This window comes from Eriocheir sinensis, chromosome 29 (genome assembly GCF_024679095.1).
Source record: "Eriocheir sinensis breed Jianghai 21 chromosome 29, ASM2467909v1, whole genome shotgun sequence".
Lineage (NCBI taxonomy): Eukaryota > Metazoa > Arthropoda > Malacostraca > Decapoda > Varunidae > Eriocheir > Eriocheir sinensis.
The window spans coordinates 17,578,026-17,602,788 of NC_066537.1; the positions used below are offsets into that span (position 1 = coordinate 17,578,026).

At 41.7% G+C, this 24,763-nt stretch overlaps 3 protein-coding genes across 10 annotated transcripts; 2 read left to right on the forward strand and 1 right to left on the reverse strand.

Moving 5' to 3' along the window:
* The first annotated feature begins 337 nt into the window (after positions 1-337).
* On the forward strand, positions 338-11,909 carry LOC127005230 (deoxyribonuclease-2-alpha-like). Of its 4 annotated transcripts, XR_007758388.1 has the most exons (10): positions 338-515; positions 1,992-2,090; positions 2,427-2,574; positions 2,955-3,192; positions 3,590-3,787; positions 4,149-4,254; positions 4,768-4,900; positions 5,618-8,855; positions 8,930-9,003; positions 9,078-11,909. XR_007758388.1 is itself a non-coding variant. In XM_050873962.1 (8 exons), the coding sequence occupies exons 1-8, from the start codon at positions 373-375 to the stop codon at positions 5,726-5,728; spliced, it is 1,176 nt and encodes a 391-aa protein (XP_050729919.1). In that variant the 5' UTR covers positions 338-372; the 3' UTR covers positions 5,729-11,909. The 4 variants fall into 4 exon arrangements, 1 of the variants encoding a protein (XP_050729919.1); XR_007758387.1 differs by having other exon boundaries at positions 5,618-9,003; XR_007758386.1 differs by having other exon boundaries at positions 8,930-11,909.
* A 680-nt stretch (positions 11,910-12,589) lies between these two features.
* LOC127005231 (NEDD8-activating enzyme E1 catalytic subunit-like) lies at positions 12,590-18,078 on the forward strand. Of its 2 annotated transcripts, none has more exons than XM_050873963.1 (10): positions 12,590-12,731; positions 13,495-13,653; positions 14,214-14,415; positions 14,912-15,059; positions 15,613-15,729; positions 15,827-16,010; positions 16,407-16,612; positions 16,838-16,942; positions 17,453-17,567; positions 17,832-18,078. In XM_050873963.1, exons 2-10 carry the CDS (start codon positions 13,515-13,517, stop codon positions 17,918-17,920), a joined length of 1,305 nt encoding a protein of 434 aa, XP_050729920.1. In that variant the 5' UTR covers positions 12,590-12,731; positions 13,495-13,514; the 3' UTR covers positions 17,921-18,078. The 2 variants fall into 2 exon arrangements, with proteins under 2 accessions (XP_050729920.1, XP_050729921.1); XM_050873964.1 differs by having other exon boundaries at positions 12,659-12,731; positions 13,498-13,653.
* LOC127005232 (ADP-ribosylation factor-like protein 6) lies at positions 18,074-23,793 on the reverse strand. Of its 4 annotated transcripts, none has more exons than XM_050873968.1 (5): positions 23,589-23,782; positions 23,053-23,086; positions 22,508-22,921; positions 20,730-20,902; positions 18,074-20,388 (listed from the first exon to the last, which is right to left on the reverse strand). In XM_050873968.1, the coding sequence occupies exons 3-5, from the start codon at positions 22,683-22,685 to the stop codon at positions 20,173-20,175; spliced, it is 567 nt and encodes a 188-aa protein (XP_050729925.1). In that variant the 5' UTR covers positions 22,686-22,921; positions 23,053-23,086; positions 23,589-23,782; the 3' UTR covers positions 18,074-20,172. The 4 variants fall into 4 exon arrangements, with proteins under 4 accessions (XP_050729925.1, XP_050729924.1, XP_050729922.1 ...); XM_050873967.1 differs by having other exon boundaries at positions 23,630-23,772; XM_050873965.1 differs by lacking the exon at positions 23,053-23,086 and having other exon boundaries at positions 23,630-23,793.
* Positions 23,794-24,763: the final 970 nt, after the last annotated feature.

The following is a 24,763-nucleotide window of genomic DNA, read 5'->3' on the forward strand; positions in this document are numbered from 1 at the left end:
GTATAATTCTGGTCTTGCCCCGCCCCGCCCCGCCTCTATTGTCATTCCCTATAGTAAATTTGAGCTAAAACAACAAGAGGAGTGATTTCAACTTAATACACACCGAAAACATTACGTAATAGCTTATGATTAATAGAAAACATCACGTGAGAAATACTAAACACACACACAGCAGCCAGACGTACGATACGCCTACAATGACAGCTGGGAGGTTCTTTTTTTTTTTGGTATTTCGTCGGGGATATGTGCATAATAAGCCATAGGATGATGGTATTGGTACCGGTACCGAGCAGTCTGGTACCGGTACCGTATAGCTGGTACCGGTACCTGCCCACCCCTACCAGTACCAACCAGTGCCCGATGTAAACAAAGATGGGGAACTGTTGGTCGATTGGGATCTTTTTAATCGTGTTTTTGGGGACCTTCTGCGTGTGGAACTGCATGACCCGCGACGAGCCCGGGGACACCTCGGACTGGTACGGCTGCAGGGACCAGAAGGGCGCCCCCGTCGACTCGTAAGTGTGGGAAAAAGGGAATAATGTGGTGATGGGTGAGGCTCCTTGGGGTCCTTCCTGCCCGAGTGGCCGTACTTGTATCTTTCCTCTTTCTTTCTGTTCCTTCTTCTCTTTCTTCTTCCTCTTCTCCTGTTTTTTTTATTCTTCTTCTGTTTCTTCTTCCTCTTTCTCTTCTGTTTCTTGTTTCTTCTGTTCCTTCTTCCTCCTCTTCTGTTTCTTCTTCCTCTTCCTCTGTTTCTTGTTCTTGTTCTTCTTCTTGTTTCTTCTTCATCTTCTGTTTCTTGTTACTTCTTCTGTTTCTTGTTCTTCATCTGCCTCTGTTCCTTTTTCTGTTTCTTATTTCTCTTCTTCTGTTTCTTGTTCTTCTTCTTCTTCTGTATCTTCTTCCTCTTCTGTTTCTTATTTCTCTTCTTTTGTTTCTTGTTTCTTCTTCCTCTTCTCTCTCTTGTTTCTTCTTCCTTCCTCCCTTCTCTTCTTCGTTCTGTTCTTTCTTCTTCTGTTCCTTCTCTTCTTTCTTCTGTTCCTCCTTCCTCTTTTTTTCTGTTCCTTATTCTGTTTCTGTCTTTTTTTTTCTTCTTCTGTTCCTCCTCCTCCTCCTCCTCCTCCTTCTTCTTTTCCTACTTCTCCTTCTGTCACTACCAACACACCTCCTTCTCATCATTAGCCTTTAAATGTACCACTACTTTTAATATGCTGGGTCAGTATCTTCATGGCAATGGCTTATCCACTTAAATACATAGTGAATAACTCCATGGCATTGATTCTCAGTAAATAAACCCATCCCTGCTTCTGCCTCAAGTATATACATTTGGTATCAGGAAGTAACACACATCATCAGTGAATTATTTTTGGTCATCAAGTATTTCAGTGAGAGTATCAGCCAGTTGGGAAATATACAAATAAACTGAAACATGGTAGTACTGAGGTGAAATAAATTAACTGAACAGAACTTTGTGTTATTCCTAAGCAATCTAAAACCCTTCACACACCTTACCTTACCTTACCACTGTGCCATATCCTCCAGGACGTGGGCAACCATGGACTTCCCTCTTCTTCTGTCCCTCGTGGCTCTGATGAACTGATGAACTGTCCACCCGTCATATTCCCCCATGCCAACTTTACCAATCCGTCCATGTATTTCACTCTCGGTCCTCCTCTCCCTCTGGTTCCCTCCACCATTCCTGTCATTCTTCTTACCTGGGTGACCTTTCCCTATGAGCCATGCTAGGGTGAACCGTCAGGCAAAGAACCGAAAGGTCTTGCCAACCAATGCGCCAGCCTATCCAAACTCATCAAACAACATAACATAATCCAATAAGACGTAGGCATACACATCAGATTCTCCAGCCCTTCTCTCCTCATTACATGCCCCAAAAATATCAGTTGTCTCAATCACTTCAAACACATACCTGTCACTGATTGCCACCTGCCTCTCCCTCCCTTTTTCCCTCCCTCCTCCTGGTGTTGGTGGTGCAGGTTTGTGGTGTATAAGCTGCCCCACGACCGACATGCTCAGTTCGCGCCGCTGCAGGAGGGGACAGCCTACATGTACCTCACCCCGGAGACAGCCTCAAGGTACGACAATTCTTTATACGTATTTCTTTTCCTCTTCATCATCCATTCTCTTCACATATCAAAACCGTCTCAGGAATCTTACCTCACTGTTCCCTTCTTCTCACTCTCAGTCTCTATCTTCTTCACATCTTCTACCTTCTATCATCACAACTTATCATCACACAACCCGTCACTTTACAATTGGGTTACATTCTATGAAAAGTGATCATGCCCTTGAGCTGTTTCCTTTACTATAAAAAATGATATATTCGCCAGCAGTTACTTCCATCATGTCCTTGTATGTTCCTTTCACCTAAGAGTAATATTCCGACCCTAAAGTTCCGCCTCGTCCCTCAGGTTGCAGAGTGGCGGCGTGTCGAGTGTGTTCAGTGAGTACCGGGACCTGGCCAGCGGGTGGGTGCTCAGCAAGGTCAGCATCAGCAATGAGTCCTCCATGGTGGCACGCACGCTCAGCAGACTCTACTCCGACCCTGAACTCAGCAAGGTAGGACGACAGACTTCATCATCATATACAGTCGTCCCTTCACATATCAAAACCGTCTCAGGAATCTTACCTCACTGTTCCCTTCTTCTCATTCTCAGTCTCTATCTTCTTCACATCTTCTACCTTCTATCATCTTAACTTCTCTCCCTTTTCTCCTTCTCATCATTCATCCTCTACACATCTTCTGCCTTCTACCATTTACTTAACTTCTCTCCTTCTTCTTATCATTCATCCTCTTCATATCTTCTACCTCCTATCATCACAACCCATCAACTTAACTTCTCCCTCTCCTCCTTCTCATCATCCATCCTCTACACATCGTCTATCTCCTATCATCACAACCTTAACTTCCCTTTCTCGTCCCCTTCCCATGTCTCCAGAAAGCTGCGTTCATTCTCTACAACGACGAGTTTCCCAACGGCACAAAATCCATGACGAAAGGCCATACCAAAGGCGTTGTGGTGATGACCCTAAACGGAGGCTTCTGGCTCATCCACTCAGTGCCGATGTTCCCGCCACCGCCTGAGGATGGGAGTTACTCCTTCCCGCACTCAGCCCATCGCTACGGACAGACCATGTTGTGCATCAGCCTCCCCGCAGACCAGTCACAGAGCCTTGGTGAGTGAGGGTTCTTTGGGCGTCTCAGTGGGCTTTGGTCTATGGCTGCATCACTTGTTTTTGCTTTATATCTTGTTAGTTTTGTATATGTAAGTGTTGGGGCTCTATTTTGTCTCTGTTTCTGTTACCTAAGAAGTAGTAGTAGTAGTTGTTGTAGAAGTAGTTCATAACAATCACTGGTCTCTATAGGGTAGGTTAAGTTAGGTTAGGTTTTGTAAGTGTTTTCATTATATATTGTCTGTCTTTTATTTGAGAAGTAGTAGTAGTAGTAGTAATAGTCATTGGTCTGTTGGTTAGGTTAGGTTAGTTTTTAAGTGTTGTAGTTATATAATGTCTTTCTATGTTATCCAAGTAGTAGAAGTAGTAATAGTAGTAACAATCACTGGTGTCTCCACAGGGTACCAGCTCCTCCAAAACAACCCGTTCATGTATTCCGCCAACATGCCGGCGTCGCTGTCCACCAAGTTCTCCCTGCTGACCAAGGTGATGGAGGGCGAGCGGCCGTCCGCCCCCCCTTGGTACCACATCACCTCCATCACCTCACAGGGCGGCAAGACCTTCACCTCCTTCGCTAAGTACAGGAAATACAACCAAGGTACCGTATGTATTTACTTAATTGTATTTGCCTAGTTGCAGTATAGAGTATCAAGACACCTCTCCACCCGAAATTGACCTCTATTTCGGCCACTCTTTACTTATATCTTTTTTTTAGGAGCAGTGATTAGCAGGCTCTTTTTGTCTACTCTTTTTTTTTATCCCCTTGAGCTGCCTCCTTTCCTTAAAAAAAAAAATACAGCCTGAGGTACATTCAAGTGATCCTATCCCCATATCTATACTTCTCCATTTTTTCCTTAATTTACTGCACATATTTTGCCTTCACCACGTTGTCTTCTAATTCATTCTGATTGTTTACATTTCTATGGGGATGACTGTATATTTTGGTGTCTCTCTAACAGATCTGTACAGTGGCTTGGTGGCTCCAACACTGCAGACGGACATCCTAGTGGAGAGCTGGCGTAATGGCCCCCACCCCCTCCCCTCCACCTGCAACATGACCTACAGGTGTGTGTGGGTGACCTCTATTCCTCTCTCCTCTTCTTTCCTCCTCTTCTTCCTCCGTTCATTTATTTATTTATGCCTCGTGTACAGTTTCCAGGTGTTCTCTTTTCCTCTTTTTCCATTCTTTTATGCCTTGGTTACTGTGTCTTGTTCAGAATGCAGTAGAACTTGTATTTTGGCGATTGGTAATGTAAAAAGTGTTGCCAAGTGCTATGTTCTTTGTATGTGAATCTGAGTTGTTAGTTTCTTGATATGTACTCGTGAGGGAAAGCCAGAGAAGAGTGTATCAAGACACCTCTCCACCCGAAATTGACATCTCTTTTGGCTACTCTTTACCTTTTACTTCTGTGGGAGCAGCGAGTAGCAGGCTTTTTTTTTTTTGTACCCTTTTTGTTGCCCTTGAGCTGTATCCTTTGACGTAAAAAAATAAATAAATAAAATAACCATCAGAGTAGCGTGAGGAGAAGAGAAGGGAAAGCCAGGGTAGTCTAACACTGTGTCCTGGTCCTTGCTCAGAGTGGAGAACATACAGGAGGTGACGGCCCGCGCTCCCTCCACCAACTTCTCCACACACCGAGACCACAGCAAGTGGGTGGTGGCCGCCCAGCCCGACAAGCCCTACGTCTGCATCGGGGACATCAACAGAATGGTGCGTGTGTTGCTTCTTTCATTTCTTTCTTCATTCATCATCATCATCGTTTAACGTCCATTTGTTCCCTATGGTGGGGTTGGACGGGACATGAGCCTCCTCCACTGTTGCCGGTCCATAGCCATTTCTTCGTGATGTTCAGCCTCCTCATATCTTCCTCCACCACCTTTCTCCACATCTTCCTTGGCCTTTCTTTCTTCATTCTTATTCAAAACCCTAATTTCCAACCTTTGCTATTGATATGTGGTGAAAACTATAGTCTCAGGTTATAATTAGCCTCATAGCTTGGTAAGAGATATTTTCATGCTGACTACATATTACTTTACACGTATTATCTCTATCTTATTTGTTTTATTAGGCTCCACTTAAATAGCATGTTTTACCTTGCAGAGCCTCCAGTATTTTACATAATAAATAGTGCTGTTTGATGTCTTCATTATCTGGTATGCTATATTACAGTGACAGAAAAAAGTGTTCTATAATTTTAACCCAGTAGCAGCGACGGGACAAATTTGTGCCATGATTTAAACCCCAAAAAATAGATAATACATAAACTGATCACAAATGCTTTGATATATATTATGAAATGGTTTGTGTGAGGGGTGATTTTTTCTCATTTTTCTCGCTTAGAAGGACCATTAAAAAATATGATCCCCGCTGCTACTGGTTTAAGCTAATTCGGCCTCATGAGATCAAAGCCCCGATGTTGTTTTCCAGGAGACGCAGTTCGAGAGGGCGGGCGGAACAGTGTGCATGTCCAGCCTCAGCATCTGGTACAGGTTCCACAACTTGGTGCAGACGGAGGAGGCTTGTCCCCTGGCTGTGTAGGGACGTCACCGCCTCGTCAACACTGTGAGGGAGGAAAGGGCAGGAAGGGAAGGCCAAATATAACTCTTTTTGTGATGTAGAGGAGGTTGTCAGTGTGGGTGGGCGAGGGGGGTTGGTGTGGGTGTCATTGTGGGTGTGGGATATAGTTCTTGCGATATAGAGGTGTGGGTGGGAGGGTGTGTAGATGGGTGTTCTCATACGTGTGGGATGTTGGTTGGCGTGTTATTGTAAGTGTTCGTATAGGTGTGGGTGGGTGTGGGTGTCGCCCCCTAGCTCTCAGCGTGTCATTCCGTGCTATGGTTAACGTTTGACAAGTCTGGTCGTAAGGGTAAACAGAGACAGAGTTTTTGTTCACACTTTTCCATGCGCAGTTACAATAAGTCTGGTAAGATGAAAAGTAAGCATTCATGTGTACAGAAGCGTATATTTGAGAGTGCAGAGGTGGGCGCATTATCATTTCTCCTAAGCCTGTAAATAGATGTTAATGTCAAGCTTGCAAAATTGATGTGTTAGCGGTGAATACAGTGAGGCTTTTGACTAGTCCTGCTGGCGAAAGTAGTACAAATTAGGAAGGCATTGTTGAAAGGGAAGAAAAATTATTGGTATCATTATTATTATTATTATTATTATTACGATTTGTGTTTTCTCTTTTTCCTCTCTCTCTTCTCCTTTTCTCTCCCTCCCTCTTACTTTCCCTTCTTCCTTGTTTGTCTCTACCCTTTCTCCTCTTTCTCTTCTCTTCTCCTTTTCTCTCCCTTCCTCTTACCTTCCCTCCTTCTTCCCTATCTTTCTCTTTCCTTTCCTGTTTGTCTTTACTCTTATCCCTCTCTCTCTCTCTTCTCCTTTTCTCTCCCTTCCTCTTCCCTTCCCTCCTTCTTCCTTATCCTTCTCTCTCCTTTTCCTCCCATTCTCTCTTTTTATCAGTGCATCTTCTAACCTTGCTTTATAAGACTTGGAATTGTTGTTATTACGATTTGTCTTTCCTCTTTTCTTTCCCTCTCTTTCCTCCCATCCTTTCTTTCATCAGTACATCTTCTAAACCAACATTATAAAACTCGAAACTATAACGCGTCACTGTAAGATAGCAAGGGAAAATCACGTCTATCCTTTCGTTCTGCACCTGAAAGCGATAACCATGAATGTCTGTGCTACTGCTTACCTCTAGTGATAAACAATGTATTAACAAGTGAGTATTGTGGCTTGTGATCCCATAGTGTCGGTGCAACAAGCCACAGGTCACCGCAAGGGCCCCAGAGCTGCCACGGAACCTAACTAAACCCATATTTTTAAACATATCGGCACCTAAAAGTTCACCTATTTGAAAAGCCTGTATTAGAAGTTGCTGGGATTTTCATGGGATGTTTTGTGATCCTAGTGATGGTTTTTGATAACTTCTGCATATTAGGGAAAGCCGCTCATGAAAGCCCTAAGTTCACCTATTTGAAAAGCCTGTATTAGAAGTTGCTGGGATTTTCATGGGATGTTTTGTGATCCTAGTGATAGTTTTTGATGACTCCTGCATATTAGGGAAAGCCGCTCATGAAAGCCCTAAGTTCACCTAATTGAAAAGCCTCTATCGGAAGTTGCTGGGCTTTTCATGGGCTGTTTTGTGACCCTAGTGATAGTTTTTGATGACTTCTGCATATTAGGGAAAGCCACTCGTGAAAGCCCTAAGTTCACCTAATTGAAAAGCCTCTATCGGAAGTTGCTGGGCTTTTCATGGGCTGTTTTGTGATCCCAGTGACTGTTTTTGTTTTTTTTTTTTTTTTTTTACAGCAAAGGAATGAATGGGAAAATCACTCATGAAAGCCCGGTTAACCCTCTCTGCGGCCTTGGAAAATAGTCGTAATGGGGAGCCCGATATGTCTAAGAACGTGGACTCTATTCCGCTGGCCTCCGCAACCTTACCTGAGTCTGGGGCTATGATGCTCAAACCTAGTGTTAAGTTGACGTAAGTTCAGAAACCCAGGAAGTCTGCTTTACCGTATAATACTTTCCCCTACCTGTTGTTGCTCTGACATTCATTAGTCGTTAGGTATCGTAAGTGTAACGTGACTTTGAGATATCTTTGACGGAGTGCTTTGCTTGTTGAGGGATTGTTAGTGTAAAGGATAGTTGATAATTAGTTACGTAGAAGTATAGTATTTGTTTTAAGGACACGATTCAATGGTGTTTGTGTCATGTATAAGTTTGAATGTGACTTCAACTATAGCAATCATTTATTTGTTTTAGTCATAGAATTCTAGCTGTTGTGTCTTAGGTGAATAGTGCCATGTATAATTTTCAGTGTGACCTCAAGGATAGCAACCATTAATTTCTTATAGTGATAGAATTCTGATGTTACAGCCAAGATGATGATTTGTGATGTATAATTTTCAGTGTGACCTCAAGGATAGCAACCATTAATTTCTTATAGTGATAGAATTCTGATGTTACAGTCAAGATGATGATTTGTGATGTATAATTTTCAGTGTGACCTGAAGGATAGCAACCATTAATTTCTTATAGTGATAGAATTCTGATGTTACAGCCAAGATGATGATTTGTGATGTATAATTTTCAGTGTGACCTTAGCGATAGCAACCATTAATTTCTTAGTGATACAGTTCTGCCGTTATGGCCAAGATGATTTTTAATGTGACCTCGACGATAGCACTCATTAATTTCTTATGGTGATATAATTCTGACGTTGCGGCCAAGATGATTTCAGTGTGACCTCAGCGATAGCAACCATTAATTTCTTAGTGATACAGTTCTGCCGTTATGGCCAAGATGATTTCAGTGTGACCTCAACGATAGCAACCATTTCTGATATTTCTAGTGTATAGGAAGGCATAGTAAGTCCCTAGTTCGCGTAGCGTAGTCTCATGTGTAGTGTTCTCTTTTGTGTTATCTCAATGTTGGCTGTCAGGGCTTGGTGTGCTCTCCATGTCTCTCGGTGTTGTGTCCTGCAAGGCGCTCTTATGGGACCAGCAAGCAGTCCCCCTCACACAAAGACAGCTCTCGTGTTTTTGATCCAGGTCTTGGAGGCTTGGAAATACCTTGTGACCCCCGCATACACACAGTTCTTATACCGTGTGACCCCCGCATATGCACAGTTCTCAGAGTTCTCGCGTTATGTATCCAGGTCTCGGAGGCTTGGAAATACCTTGTGACCCCCGCATACGCACAGTTCTTGGGGCCCTTGTGTTATGTATCCAGGTCTCGGAGGCTTGGAAATACCTTGTGACCCCCGCATACACACAGTTCTTGGGGCTCTTGTGTTATGTATCCAGGTCTCGGAGGCTTGGAAATACCTTGTGACCCCCGCATACACACAGTTCTCAGAGTTTTTGTGTTATGTATCCAGGTCTCGGAGGCTTGGAAATACCTTGTGAGTGTGTTTGCCAGTTTGTTGACCGTTCCTGGCAGTGCCCATGTTAGGAAAGTGACATGGGAAAATTGAGGAAAACTAAGAAAATCAAATATGGATAAAATTTTGATTGGGGTATTTGATTTTTGGTCCTCAGGCTTTATATTTATATTTCATACTTATACTTAACTTTATGGAACTTTTTACTTTTTACTTATACTCAAACTTTAAACTTGATACTCAAAATTGATACTTATCTTTACACTTTATACTCAAACTTTATTCTGAACTGCATTCTTTATACTCAAACTTCATATTTTATCCTCAAACTTTAAACTTCACACTTACACTTTATACTTTAGCTTTATACTTTATACTCAAAACTTATACTTAACTCCATACTCACACCTACTTTACATTTCAACTCTACTGTTCCTCAATTTTCCGGGACACTTAATTTCATACTTTACACTTAAACTTTAAACTCACACCTTCTACTTTATGTTTTAACTCACTACCTCCCCTGAAAATCATACCCACACCTACTTTACATTTCAACTCTTGCTCAAATTCTCCGAGACACAAAATGGCAAACATATCCCAAACCGAAAGGCCGGACTGCTTGGTAAGGGACTGAATGAAACCTTTGAAATACTACATACTTTTCTAACACACACATTTTATATATAACTCCTGTACAGTGTTAGGATGGAGCTGACTAAGTGTTCAACAGATCATCTTTTTCGCCTGTATTTTGTCATTTCTGAATCTGCGGTGTTGCTTTACCTTCCCTTCCTTTTACTTCGTTTTCCTTCCCTTCCCATTCCTTTCCTTCCTATCCTTTCCCTTACCATCCCTTCTTTTTCAATCTTCTCTCTTTTCCCTCTCTTTCCCTTCCCCTCCCTTCCCTTTACTTCGTTTTCCTTCCCTTCCCATTCCTTTCCTTCCTATCCTTTCCCTTACCATCCCTTCTTTTTCAATCTTCTCACTTTTCCCTCTCTTTCCCTCTCCCTTCCCTTTTCCTCCCCTCCCTTCTTTCCCTTCCAATCCTTTCCCTTCTATTCTATGGCTCTCATGTGTATCTGTGGCCTGGTGACCTTCCTGTATGTAAGTTCGACAGTTGTGAAGGTGTCTTACTAAATGTTCACTGCATTTTCACTCACTCAATGCTCTCGGAAGAATAACTTACATCTCATTTCATACTTTTTTATATATACGTATATAACTTTTGATGTCTTTCTTTTGTACTTGGATGGGGTATATATGTTGACTGATTCACACACACACACATACGTCATTTTATTTAGTCGAGAACCTTACGTGTGGAGACTATAGTTAGGTTTGAGCACTTACGAGGACACTGTATGGCTGCAAAACTTCCCCTAAAGCTGCCATATGTCTGTGTGTCTGTGTGTGTGTGTGTGTGTGTGTGTGTGTGTGTGTGTGTGTGTCGGTTCACCCCTCGGACGTGTGTATCCCCCCGTCAAGCTTCCCCCCCCCTCGCTCATTCACTGCCTTTCCGTTCTTCGTTCTGTTTCGGTGTTGTGTCAGTCGGTCTGTGTCAGTGTGCCATTCCTATACATGCAACGTTTTCTATCAGTATTATTCGCGTGCTAATGCTATGAGGGCTTAGTGCAGATGTGGCCAAGTACTAGTTCCTTAAGTTGACTGAGTGGAGGTGTGTGTGTGTGTGTGGAAGATGACTCAATGGAAGTTTGTGTGTGGGTGCAGGTGTATGGAAGATGTCTCAATGTAAGGCTGTGTTCAAGGGTGTGTGGGTGTGGAAGATGGCTCAACGGAAGTTTGTGTGTGGGTATGGGTGTATGGAAGGTGTCTCAATGTAAGGCTGTGTTCAAGGGTGTGTGTGTGTGTGTGTGTGTGTGTGTGTGTGTGTGGAAGATGGCTCAATGCAAGGTTATATTCAAGGGGGTGTGTGTGTGTGTGTGTCTATGTAAGGAGATATCTCATTGTAAGGTTGTGTTCAAGGGTGTTTTTGGTAACGTATAAAGTAAATGTTATTTTAAATCCTACTGGAGAATATAGGAGACGATAAGGTTTTGAACATTAAGAAAGGAAATAAATGAATGTTAAAAAAAAATGCTGAAAACAGTTGATATTAAGATGTCCTATGTTAAGACTAATATTGCTGTGTTACGGACTGATCGAGGCAAGATGTCCTCTGTTAAGATTAAAACTCCTTTGTTACGAGACTTAGAGGCAAGATGTCCTATGCCAAGACTAAAATTCCTTTGTTATAAGACTGATAAATGCAAAATGCTCCATATAAAAATTAAAATCGCCTTGTTACGAGACTGATCGAAGCAAGACGTCCTAAGTTAAGATTAAAACTGCTTTGTTACGAGGCTGACCGAGGCAAGGCATCCTAAGTTTAGATTAACATTTCTTTGTTATGAGACTGATCAAGGCAAGATGTCCTATGCCTGTTGATTGTTGGGAATATAATGTTACTCAAAAATCTCCCTGGAAAAGCTACATATCCATAACATTTGATTAATTAGGCTTTCATAGGTTCAGTAATTCATATGTTAATAGAATGGAGTGTTGGATTCTCCTCCATAATATTTGTTTTGATATGTATAACTACACAAAACCTTATAATTTTACTTCATGCCAAACTTCTTATATTATAGTCAATGTTGTCATCATATATAGATTTATTTTTATTGTCACATGTATTATTGTTTTGCTTCATATATACAGTGTATTAGGTAATGCATTGCTGCACTATATGCTCAGTTTTATCATTATTTACTTTTGTTAAGGTGATGTTATGTTACTGGAAAATCTATAAAAGTATTGATAAAGTTAGTCTGAATTTCTTTTCCCCTAGAGAGAGAGAGAGAGAGAGAGAGAAGATATGTTACAGGAATAGCAAGTTAATCGCATATGCCATCAAAATAATCCCTTCACTATAATTTATAACTATAATTTCTTTTCCCCTGGAGAGAGAGAGAGAGAGAGAGAGGATGTTACAGGAATAGCAAGTTAATCACATATACCATCAAAATAATTCCTTCACTATAATAGTCAGTGGGTTTAAATTCCGCGGCAAGACAAGGCAATGACAGGAACCATCAACATTCGCGATATGTGAATTCGCTAACAACGAACACTCATACTAGGCTACACACCAGAAATTATGGTTGTCGCCTATATGAAAAAAATATGACTAACACTATTTACAGACTTTCTTTAATCATCTAAAACGAATATCAAGTAAAAGAAGCCAACAGCGCATATCTATCAACATTCGCGATATCTGAATTCGCTAACAACAAACAATCGCTCATACCAAAATAAATAGTTGCAAATGAAAAAAAGGCATATGACTAACAGTATTTACGGAGTTTACTAATGCGGGATGAAGGAAAAAGAAAGGCAGGAACATAGAAATTTGTGAAAATACTGCGGAATAGGAGAAAAAGACATAGAAATCCGTGAAGGCTGTACAGTAGAATAAAAGAAAGGAGGAAAACATGAATCTAGAAACGTATAAAGACCAGGAAAGAGAAGTAGAACAATAAAGGAAGACCAGAAAAAGGAAAACGAGAAAAGAAAGACACAAAAAAGACCAAACAGCGACCAAGACCGAGACCAAAATCACAGGAAGGTAAACAGAAGAGCTGCAAGGTGAGATGAAACGTCTTATTTCACCCTTTAATAACACCCCCAACACCTTAATAACCTTCTAAAATCCATAATCGTGGTCCAGAGATACTATATTAATGGTCATAAGGGTCAGGGAGGGTCACAGGAGGCGTAGGGGAGGTCATATAAGACGCCGGGTCAGCAGGTCACTCCCGCGGCCCCTTGGGAGTCATCATTAGAGGGCCCTTTGGGAGTCCCCGAGTGACCTTTATTTTAGGGTCACAGACGGTATTTGTTGGTACAGTGTAATGCTTTTTCAATTGGATTTATTTTTATACCAGGAAAAATAGTTACGAAAGCCCAGTGTCCTCCCTTGCCAAGTTAGGGTGATGACACTCGATGCTAGGAGGTCACAGGACATAGAGAGAGAGGTCCAAGTTGGTCAGCCCTTTTAAGCTGTCATTTATTTAAGGGTATTTGTATCTCAGTTGATCTCGTTCATTTACTTGTCCTGTTTATTTATATTTGCCGCTGGGCGAAATAAAACTATAATAATAATAATAATAATAATAATACTTCATTGCTTTTACAGAGAATTTGTCTTGTGCTTGCCATAGTATAGAAGAGAAATATAGAGGTTTAAAAAAGATTACAAGATTATTATTATTATTATTTTCTCTTCCTTACAATTTTATCTGGTCCCTCATTTCAGTCTTGTCTTCTTATATGTATTTCCACATTCACATTTTTTTGGCTGACTTTTCACCCCAATTCTTGTTTTAGTTTCCGTCCTCTCATTTTCCAGCAGTCACCCGGCAGGTCGTCATGGCGGTGGAGTGGGGCTCACGGTGGAGTGAGGTGCGGAAGCTGCTGGAGCGGCCGGGGCCCTTCACCCACCCAGACTTTGAGCCGTCCCCCGACACCCTCAAGATGATGCAGGAAAATATCAAAGTCCTGGTGATCGGTAAGGAGGAGTGTGTAATTTGTACCCTTGAGAGGAGTGAGTCAAGGAGGTGTTTTTCTCTGTTATTGAAGGAGAAAGAAGATTAATTTTTTTTTTTTCTCACTTAATAGTTTTTCTCATATCTCACCTTGAATTAGAGTAGAAAGTTGAAGAAGGTGATGTTTTTTTTTAAGAGTGACATTGGTATTTTATCCATACCTCAAATTAGAATAGAAATTTGAAGATATACATATAATGTTTTTTTCTTACATGATCAAGTTGGTATTTAATTGTCACCTCAGATTGGAATAAAAATGATGATGTTTTTTTTTTCTTACACAGTCAAGGTTATGCTTCATTCTGACCTCAAATGGAAATGTAAAGATGTGTAGTGACCCCAGGATTTGTCATTACCATAAAACATCTATAATTCAGAAATGCAGCTAAATACAGAGCTCTACAAATGCTTTTTTTCTCCTCTTTTTCTCCCTTTTCTTCTTCTCTTTATTGTTTATTTTGTTAGTTATTTTGTTAGTTAGTTTAGATTTTATTATTAATTTATGTTTTCTCTCTTCCGTCAGGAGCGGGAGGCCTCGGGTGTGAGCTGCTGAAGGACCTGGCGCTGATGGGCTTCACCAACCTCCACGTCATTGACATGGACACCATCGACCTCTCAAACCTCAACCGCCAGTTTCTTTTCCGCAAGAAGGACATCGGCCGACCCAAGGCGGAGGTGGCGGCGGAGTTCATCAACCAGCGCATTGACGGGTGCCATGTCCAACCGTATCCTTTGTTTGATGACTGTTTGTTTGTTTGTTGTTCTCTCAGTGATATGAACATTTAGCTTTTAAGGGTATGCATAACTTCTTTCACTTATACTTTTCTGGCCAGTGAATTAATACTTAACGCAAACATAATACATAACTTGATACATAACCTTCCTGTATCCATTGTTTGTTAGCCCTCAGTGATATGAACTTCAAGCAGGGAAGGCATAACTAATCTAATTTATACACTTTATTCCCAGTGAACTAATATATAACTTACATTTAACTTCACATAAACAAAACTTAATACATAACATAACTCCTTTTTTGTGTTCCTGGTGAGGAGATGAAGTTTTTGTGTTGAACCAGTGTAACACAACACGAGAGATCTCACTTGACAATCACCAAAGATCTCAATTGATAAAGAAACACCAAAGATTTCTATTGACAAACAAAACCCCAAAGAAGCAGAGGCAGACAGACAGGTTATCCTTCCTTAGCCTCCACCTCAGATACTACAAGAAGATCCAGGACTTTGACGACGATTTCTACCGCTCCTTCCACCTGGTAGTGAGCGGCCTGGACTCCATTGTGGCACGGCGCTGGATCAACGGCATGCTGCTCTCCTTGCTCTGCTACGAGGACAGTATGCTGGACCAGGTGGGCTGAGGAGGAGGGCTTTCTTTTGTGTTGAGGCAGTTTTTTAGCTCATTGTTGCGAGTCGAAACTAGTACATATATTTTCTTTGAGTTCCTGCTTCTATGAGGACAGATGTTAGACCAGGTGGGCTATGGAGGAGGGTTACCAGTGGATGTATTTCTGTTTTGTGTTGAGTAAATTTTCTAGTTCAGTGGTTTAAGTCAGAAATATTTACCCTACATTTATTTTCTTTGGGTTCCTGCTTCTGTTATTTTAGCTAAAGAAGAAGCAATCCCTTTGGTTATTGTCCTGTTTGTTATTCGCCGAAGATTGTATAAAAGATCTTGATCACGTGTGTATAATAGCAAATATGTTGGCCTTTCATTTTTTGTGTACTTATTTTCATTCTTATTTTTCAAAGATTATGATCTCCAGGATATCCAGTATGTCTTGTTATGAGTGTATATACATTTAGTGGTTCTATGAGTAGGTTGAAATATTATACTAGATGTTAAATGTAGAAGCTTCATTCATTTGAGAGTTGTATAATTGAGTGAGCTGTGTTGCCTTTCAGAGTTCCGTCATTCCGCTGGTGGACGGCGGGACAGAGGGGTTCAAGGGGAACGCGAGGGTCATCCTGCCGGGCCTCACACCTTGCATTGAGTGTACGCTGGACCTCTTCCCTCCACAGGTGTGTAAGGGGAGCTGTCAGAGGTGAGTTAAGGCAAGTCTTTATAGTGGCACCATCTTGCTTGTGTAATTTAACTAACGGCCATTGCTCCCCGCAGATCAACTTCCCGCTGTGCACCATCGCCCACACACCACGACTCCCTGAGCACTGCATAGAGTGGGTGCGGCTGCTGCTGTGGTCAAAGGAAAACCCCTTCTCGGCAGACACATCAATTGACGGGGATGACCCGCACCACATCAACTGGATTTTTGAGAAGGCGCAGAAGAGGGCGGCTGAGTATGGCAAGTTGATCCAGTCCTTCAGTCTTTTTAAGTTTATATTTTACTTCTTTTGTTTTAGATACTTAGTGATGGTTTTATAGCCCGTATTTTTAACCCATCTGCTGCGATTGGCACGGATTTCGCCTTCACTGGTAGCCTGATAACATACATACAGGTCTTTCTCTGCCTCTGTGGTGGATAGTGGAGTGTTTTCCATGTGGTACTGGTATGGTGGATATCCCCTCCCAAGGTGCAGGACTTTACTTTTTTCTTCATTAAATTGTAGCAGCCACTTTTTGTTCCATTTCTGTAGCTTGGTGATGTCTTGTAGGAAATCCACAGTGTTCTCCATCGCCATAAAGCCACAGACACACACACACACACAGCAGTTGACCCTAACCTCCATGCTGTTTCCAGGCATCACGGGGGTCACGTACAGACTGACGCAAGGGGTGGTGAAGCGCATCATCCCAGCCGTCGCCTCCACCAACGCCGTCATCGCTGCCGCCTGCTGCACTGAGGTCTTCAAGCTGGCCACCTCTGCTTGCACCCCAATGAACAACTACTGTGTGTTTAACGATTCGGATGGCATCTATACTTACACTTATGAGCAGGAGAAAAAGGTGAGGGGCCGGGAAGGGACACTAGCAGCATTTAGTATATTTCATAAACTAGAGAAGATGGCGCCACTCTAAACACTTGCCTGCGCCATGATGGGCTGGGGCCGAACACCATCCAGGCCCCTCAAGCAAGCCTACCGGTGCTATAGGCGTATATAAAAAATAAAAAAATAAATAAAATAAAATCATATGTACTCAATCTTAATCTTCATCTTCGGTCTTTTGCAGGAAGACTGTGTGGCATGCAGTCAGGTGCCCAAGGAGCTGGAGATCCAAGCGACCGACAAACTCCAGGACATTATAGCCATACTCACGGACTCACTCCAATACCAGGCGAGTCAAACAGTTCATCCATTTTATTTTTTTCTTCTTCTTTCCTAATAATAAATCCATCTTCTCCCATTCTTGAGGTCAGACTTATTTATTTATCAATGTATAGTTATTTATTCTTTATTTATTCCTTTATTTAGTTTTTTTAGATTATCATGTCTGTGCTTTGAAGTTTTTATTTATTTACTAATTTAGTTTATATTTTTTTTTATTTATTCATTTAGTTTAGTTTATTAGTGTTTTGTCAAGTACTGTGTCTGTACTTTTAAGTTATATAGTTTTGAAAAAGCCTAAAAAAGATGCTAATTTGACTAATAGTTGACCTGATTATGCATATCATTTTATTTTTTTATTTTTTGAGTGTTTTGTCAAGTATTGTGTCTGTTCTTTAGGGTTATATAGTTTTAAAAAGGCCTAAAAGATCTCAGTTCAATTTTCAAAGTATATCTAGTTATGTCAATTTTACATTTATTAGATTCGGTTCCTTTGGGTTATCGAAAGTTTCTCCCACAGATGAAGAAACCCGGACTGCAGGCGATGGTGGACGGCAGAACCAAATCACTGTACCTACACTCACCCGCTTCCATTGAGGAGAAACTGAGGCCAAACCTTAAGAAAACAGTGGAAGGCAAGTACCAGGGGTTGTCGTGCCATAGAGTCCGTAATAGAAAGGTTCCTCTTGGCTAGTTTTTTCAAGGTGCACAGTAGTTATTGGAAACTGATTCTTCGTAACATAACCTGTTCATAAATTGGAGTCACTTGTGTTAGAAAATTATTGATCACCAAACTGAAGCTAATACGTAACAAATATCTGTAGTGCAGGAAGTCTAAAACCACAATTAGTTACCCCAAAAGTACATAACAATCACAGTAGTTCTTTTGTCCTCTACAGAACTTGGGTTGCGGGACGGCATGGAGATCGCTGTAGCAGACGTAACTTCCCCCAGCACTGTCCTCTTCAGGGTTAAGCTTAAGTCCTAAGTCTCGATAGATCTTTTCCATGTTTTAAATTGTGATAACATTTGTGTGTGTGTGTGTGTGTGTATGTGTGTGTGTAGGTTCTTCAGTTCATAATTATAAAGGAACTGCTTCTTCACATTGCACGTTACCAAGGGAAAGAATTAAATGTCCAGCTTATACGCAAATTGTTTTATTGTGTGCGCTGGACGGAAATGAAAATAGACACAACCTCTGACACCCCATTCTTAATTCCCTAAAAAGCCAAAACGTTAGAAAAATCAGTGGAAAAATACGCCAGACTATTTATATATATTTTTTTCCTCTCCCTAAGTCAGTGTTGAGGTACGTGTGACTTATCTCAGGCACTCACAAGCGACTCGGATGCTGGCTGCTTACCCCAACAACCCAAACAACCTTCTGTACCAACTTAAAAATAAACACATAAGGAATGATAACACAGCAGGTGATATTTGAGGCATCCAGAGAAGTTTCGTAAAGGACAGACAATTTTTCTTAGTTCGCATCAAGAAAAACAGGTTACACATCGCAGGAAGAACAGGAAACAAGTTGCATAGAAAAATTGACCTTGTGTTTGGTGTATGAAAGGTTGGTATTCCCTTGTGACGTATATCTCGTTCTTGTTCTTCCTGGGAGGTGCAGTCTGTCTTTCCCAGTGCAAGCTAGGAAAAAACACTGCCCCTTGCACCTCTTCTCTGCCATACGCCTCACATGTTACATTACTGGTGTGCGTAAACTCAATGGCACAGCTTTCCCCCCTACACTATACTTCGTCTCTGCTACGTATGAGAATAAGCTCGTTGTCTAGATATACATCCTCAAGCACGTCATTTTATAAGTTAGAATATATTTTGTTTATCCTCTGTAACCTTTGGCAGACTCTGACTAGAATATCTTGAGCTTGTGAAGGCCACGCACTACTCGGCTTAAGGCAAGTCAGCTGAAGGCCACCTATGGTTCATTCTTAGACTAGATGAGAGGCTGGCTGGCTAAGACCTACACTAAAACCTTGCTTTAATATACTGGAAGCAGCCACATTAAAATTATTGGGAATTTCTATCAATCCAGGGAAATGATCTGATATTTGATAATGGTAATTTTTAAGGGAATGACTCTTAGATTATAATTATGGATACAACCCGCTGCTTTTATCATGAATACTGCAGAGGAGTTCACAGGTGGAGAGTTTTCTTATGTGATAGTTGCCTTTAAGGGGGGCACGTCTTATCATTATGAGGCACTGCTTATCCTACCTTAGAAATCATTCCGTAGTCTAACATTACAAATAAAATACAGGGCTTTTTTTCATTATTGTTTTCTTTGTTTTGCCCTTGAGCTATTTCCTTTACTGTTAAAAAAAAAAAAAGGAGCTTATGAATGTTCCTCTGAATGAGAAGCATCATAAGAAATTTAATTCATACTTGTTAGCAGAAAACCTTCCACCAGATGACAATGTTGAGGGCACATAATAAACATCTGTAAATTTATAGTTGCTACTCTTTTATCAAAACTTATCTATTACGTGACTTTGCTGTGATGGTAGATTTGCCATCCCATCGAAACCTGCCATTGCAAAGCTACTACGAACATCACAACCCTTGGACGGAATGTTGCCTCGGAGCTGCTCCCTCCGGTAATACTGCGCTGACTAGGGGCAAAACAGTGGCGGGCAGCAGTGACGGCCAGGCCTGCAACCTGCATGTGCCGGGAAACACTAATGGGTCAACATAAGAAAGTGAGGTGCGGAGAAAAAACAAAAACTAAATAAAAAAACACTTAAATGGTAAACACTAAAATGTGAGAGTCGAGAGAAGAGAATAGGAAAGAATAGGTAAGATGTATCAAACACCACACCACACAAAGCAACAGAAAATAACCTCACATAACCAATATCATTACGTATATAACCCCACTTCCTCCGACCATACCTGGGGCTCAAGAGTAAAAGGCGACTAGTAAAAATCACAGGCGAATGAGATCAACCGGTAAAACTGAGATAACTAAACAATAATAAGAAAAAACAATGAAATAATGACCACAGAAACAGAGCTGGGGGTGGGACAGGACTGGACGATACACATAACTATTTTTCTATGTTACCGCAGCCTATCCAGCGTCAAATCCTGCCAAACCCTCATTCAAAATACTAAGAAAACTGAAGAAAATAAAAATAATAAGAAAAAACACAAATGGTCACAGAAACAAAGCTGGGGGTGGGACAGGACAGGACGGAATTAGGGTAAGTCACGCCCCGTTCACTTGGTCCCGAGGTTCTCTTTGATCTGATTGGTGAGCCACTCCACCCCCTCGTGCAGGCCGTCCCCGGTGATGGCATTGGAGGCCGTGATGTGCCAAGGCTTGTCCGTGATGCGTTCCAGCCCCAGCGCCGCCGACACCTTCACACTGCTCACCGCGTCCCTCATATCCATCTTGTTGGCGAAGAAGAGAATGGGCAGCCGACGGGTCTTTATCTGAAAATGGTTTAGTGTCGATCAATGGGGACATACAGTGGGGGGTGCGTCGCCTCACCCACCCTATGACGCCAGGCTCTCTCTCCCCCTCAAGATATGGTAATTGGAGTGTTCGCAAATGGTGTACTAGATGCCTATTAACACCAGAAGTTTAATTTTTTCTTAATTTCCTACGGCAGGGAGTTTTTGTTTCCTCTTCTTTGTGCTTTCTTTTGCGTTTGTTTTTTTACGGCGAGAGGCAGAATTTCAGGTGTACCCATGAGCTAACTCCTAAACGTAAACAAAAAATAAATAAAATAAAAAACAACAACTCTGGAATAGGCGAGGACAATCTTGCCTACCTCGGGATGCTGCAGTAACATGTCAAGCTCGTCCTTGGCCACCACCAGCCGTAGCTTGTCACTGGAGTCCACCACAAAGATCACGCCCTGGCAGTCATGGTAGTAGTGCTCCCAGAGGCTACGGTAACGGCCCTGCCCAGACATGTCAAACGCTGTGAAGCCAACATTTCTAGCTGCAAGGAAGGGAGACTTTGGGTGACTCTCAGGGGGGTGGCAAGGTACTCGTGTTTCTTTTATTCATTCCTGAGTGGTGGCTGAGGGCGAATGCATTGCCAGAGAAAAGTCACAGCTCCAGACGGGACTTGTTTCATAAAATGTATAAGTGTATGTATTTTATTGATGGTAAGGGTTAAGTATAGGGTGAGTCTGCATATTAGTGGCTTAGAAAAGTAATATAAAGTAAAGAATATAATAAAGAAAGGTGTTTGGGGGCATGTTTATATTAGTAATCCATGGAACTTGCAGAGGAAAGAAATGTATAGCCTCTTGGACAAAATAATCCATGTTTCCATGATTTAGAAAAAGAAATATAATTGAGGAAGGTGTTTCTGGACATATATATTTACTCGTAAACATTTAAATTTGTAGAGAAACGAGTGTATAGCCTCCAGATCTTAAAGCTATTTATCGAAAGCTCTAAGGAAAGCAGATTTATGAGCTAACACCAACACATGTCGGAAATATAACCACTACTGCACCAATGGCAACAGTCGACTAGCTTAGCATCACGAGAACCTGCTAATATATCCAATAACTTAACGTACACCATTGCTACGAGACTATAAGTGCAGTGATCATTGTCGTAACTGATCTGTCTGCTGCTGAGATTCTAAGTTCTTATAATTCTACTTGCAGTCTGTCCTATATATAACATGTCAAGCTTAGGCAACATGCAGCAAGGGAAAATTTAAGTTTCTAGTGTTATCTATCATTACACAGCTGGTGGGACTCACGCTTGGCCCGCGGCACATTCTCGGAGCTCACCTAGACTCACGGCTCCCCTCAACCTCCTCCTCCTCCTCCTCTTTCACACCCTTCCTGCCTCCCTTCCTTGTAAATACACCTCCGTCTCGTGCGAAATGACAGACAGAAGAAGCATGGTAGTTTATTTAGTGTTTTTTGTGATTGGTTTATGAAGGAAAGTTACTAAAGTGTGACAAGAGTATTTTTTTTTTTTTTTTTTTTTTTTAGTTTATCTAGTGTCTGTAATCTGTTAATTAGTGAGAGAAAGTTATTACCGCGTGACAGTAGTTTTTCAGTACAGGTGTTGAATATAACATTTGGTTTGTGTATCTGTAATTAATATGCTCCAAATTTTATGAAGCTGAAGCATAAAAAAAAACTATCGTCAAAATATAATGCAATACAGTCTTTATAATAATCAAATCAATAATAATAATTGGCGAGTAAATTTTCATATCTCAGTTCAGTTTTCCCGGCCAGCAAAACCAGACACAGATATAGGCTTGTTATAGTTATCGTCTAGACATTGGCAAGCCTTATGGAAACTGTTTGTCTTCTCATTTCCTACAATTCTTCACTGGCGTAGTATGCTCTCTGATTTCTTGTTACTTGTATTTCACTATTCAACTAGGATTTTCTTGTCGGTGTGATTTTTTTTACTTTACCTGGGTAGGAAGACTAACTGGTATAGTGTTAACAAATGGAAAATAGTCTCAAGAATTAGTGACTTGGCCCCCACCATTACCATAACCATTACCACCCCCACCCCCTCCTGCTCCCACCCTCCCCATCCACACAGCCCAACACAACCTCACCTCTGAACTTCTCCACATTGAAGCCCACCGTCGGCACGATCTCGGTGGTCTTCTGGTCCTCGGACTTGAAGTGGTTCAGCATGGTGGACTTGCCTGAGTTGTCGAGGCCGATGACCAGCACGCTCGCCTCCCGCTTCTTCAGGCCCAGAGCGAAGGCCAGCTTGTCGAACATCCCCATGGTCGAGGCCTTCCGGAGGGTGAGCTTGGGGTTCAAAGGCTCAGTTTCTCTTCTTTTTAATTGTTATTCCTGTTCTATGATATCCTGTTTTGTTTACTTTTCTTTTTTTATTCTTTTTATTGGTGGTTGTGGTGACGTATGGTTTCCTGGTAGTGTTAGCTTGCTTTATATAGTTATATGTCAGTTCTTGGTTTCCTCTCTCGAGCGACTTCTTTAAACTCAAAATTCATCTCTGCCTGTAATAAGAAAGGAAGCTAAAGTGAATAGTGGTTTATATTGATTTAGTAGTGACTCAGCTAGGCTATTGTTTCTTAGTAATGCTAGTCTGCTTCATATATTTAGCAGCCCTTTCTTGTTTTCCTCTTACAAGCCTCTTCTTTAAACTGGAAACTCATCTCTGCCTGGAATGTGAGAGATGAGAGCTGTCATTTCAGGGTTGTCCTATGACTGGTAATTGTGGAGATTGACTCTGCACCTCCAAAATATGATATTACACCTCCATAGTATAGTTGAGGGACGAAATACATGTCCCTCATCCATGATATGAAGGCAATAGTACTTAAAGAAAAAGGCCTAATCCCCCTCCCTAACGATGTTGGGGACCCGTGGGAAATTGTTTTTATTGGGTAGGGGAGCAGATTTAAACTACTCCAACCGAACTTAACATAACATAACCTCTAATGGGGGGGCTTTGCCCCCCTTGACCCCCCTCCTAACCAGGGGGGCGCAGCCCCCCCTGGACCCCCCTCATATGTATGATGCGCTGGTAAAACTAGATAAGTACAACAGTATGCGAGACCTTGGAAAGGTTATTATTCTCGTGGGTAACCAAGTAAACCAAGTATTGGAGGCGTGTTGTGAATGTCCATATTTATACCCTATGGGTACCCTTATTAAACGTACCTATGCTTTTATTTTCATATTACAAGGTCTGGGCGCCTCACCACATCACCAGGAGGAAGGTAAAGGTGATTCCCATGCCGGAGAGGTGACGGGTGGGCGGTGACAGGTGACGGACAGGTAAGAGTTGTTGTTGACAGCCTGGGACGGGAACGTGACGTGAGCCTCGCCCTGCGCACGGCCCCGTTATGTGACCTCCCTCCCAGGCTCCTGCTGCAGCAGCTTAATTTGTAGGAGCAGAGAAAGAAGTGTAGGAAGGAGGAAAAAAAGAAGGAGAGAAAAAGATGGAAAGAATTAAAGATGAAAGGAAAAATGAACACTGGAGAATAGGAAGAAGAGGAAAGAAAGGATAGGAATTAAGAGGAAATGAGAAAGCTGTCATATATACTATCACTGCTTCATATTATATCCCCTTTTATTTGTCTTATATCTGTTTATATGAATATGGAAGGAATACCGGTGGGAGTAATTTGTATGCCTTATATAGTGGAAAATAAGAAGTTGAGTTGTTTTACTATATCAAATGTTTATCTTAAATTAATTAGTTAATTTGAAGTCAGAGCATATACTGTTAACAATGAACTTTAGGGATGAGCTGTCATGATGTAAACCGCCTTAATTAAAAGTGAAAGTGAAGTCAATGCCACGGGAGATTGGGTCAGCAAGGTCAGGTCAACTGTAAATAAGTTAGCTGAGATGCCACTACATATCCCAGTCTCCCTTTTTTTTTTACATATTATTTGGGTGTGTCCGGTGTGAGAGAAAGGTCAAACCGCCAGAGTGGATCATGATAGGTCAGGTCAGGTTAAGTCAGGTCAGCTGTTAATAAAATCACCTGTACATCCCAGCATATCACCTCTCCCTATTTTGACATATCTGGTGCTTTCCAATGCGAGAGAAAGGTCAGGTCAGGTCAGGTCACATCAGATCAGTCAGCTGTAAACCGAGTCAGCTGAGAGGCCGTTCAGCAGCGGTGCCACATCCAAGTCTCATTTATCCGTTTTATGACCTCTGTGGTGCTTTGTGGCCTAAGAACTCCACATATTTAAGTGCTAATGTGCCTTAGAGTGCTGAATAGTGCTGAGAGAGGTGTGGGAGAGGCATAAATAAGGAGAAATAAGTGAAATAAGGAGGGGTCTCATTTCCCCGTTTTTTGACCTCTGTGGTGCTTTGTGACT

Bases quoted from the DNA above. Each gene is read 5' to 3' on its own strand.
- LOC127005230 (XM_050873962.1), top strand. From the start codon at position 373: ATGGGGAACTGTTGGTCGATTGGGATCTTTTTAATCGTGTTTTTGGGG. The intron at 4,255-4,767 runs GTGTGTGTGGGT...GTCCTTGCTCAG, and splicing joins ACCTGCAACATGACCTACAG to AGTGGAGAACATACAGGAGG. The intron at 4,901-5,617 runs GTGCGTGTGTTG...GTTGTTTTCCAG, and splicing joins TCGGGGACATCAACAGAATG to GAGACGCAGTTCGAGAGGGC.
- LOC127005231 (XM_050873963.1), top strand. From the start codon at position 13,515: ATGGCGGTGGAGTGGGGCTCACGGTGGAGTGAGGTGCGGAAGCTGCTG. The intron at 16,011-16,406 runs GCAAGTTGATCC...TGCTGTTTCCAG, and splicing joins GAAGAGGGCGGCTGAGTATG to GCATCACGGGGGTCACGTAC. The intron at 17,568-17,831 runs GCAAGTACCAGG...TGTCCTCTACAG, and splicing joins CCTTAAGAAAACAGTGGAAG to AACTTGGGTTGCGGGACGGC.
- LOC127005232 (XM_050873965.1), bottom strand. From the start codon at position 22,685: ATGGGGATGTTCGACAAGCTGGCCTTCGCTCTGGGCCTGAAGAAGCGG. The intron at 20,903-22,507 runs GTGAGGTTGTGT...CCTTCCTTGCAG, and splicing joins CAATGTGGAGAAGTTCAGAG to CTAGAAATGTTGGCTTCACA. The intron at 20,389-20,729 runs GTAGGCAAGATT...AACCATTTTCAG, and splicing joins TGTTACTGCAGCATCCCGAG to ATAAAGACCCGTCGGCTGCC.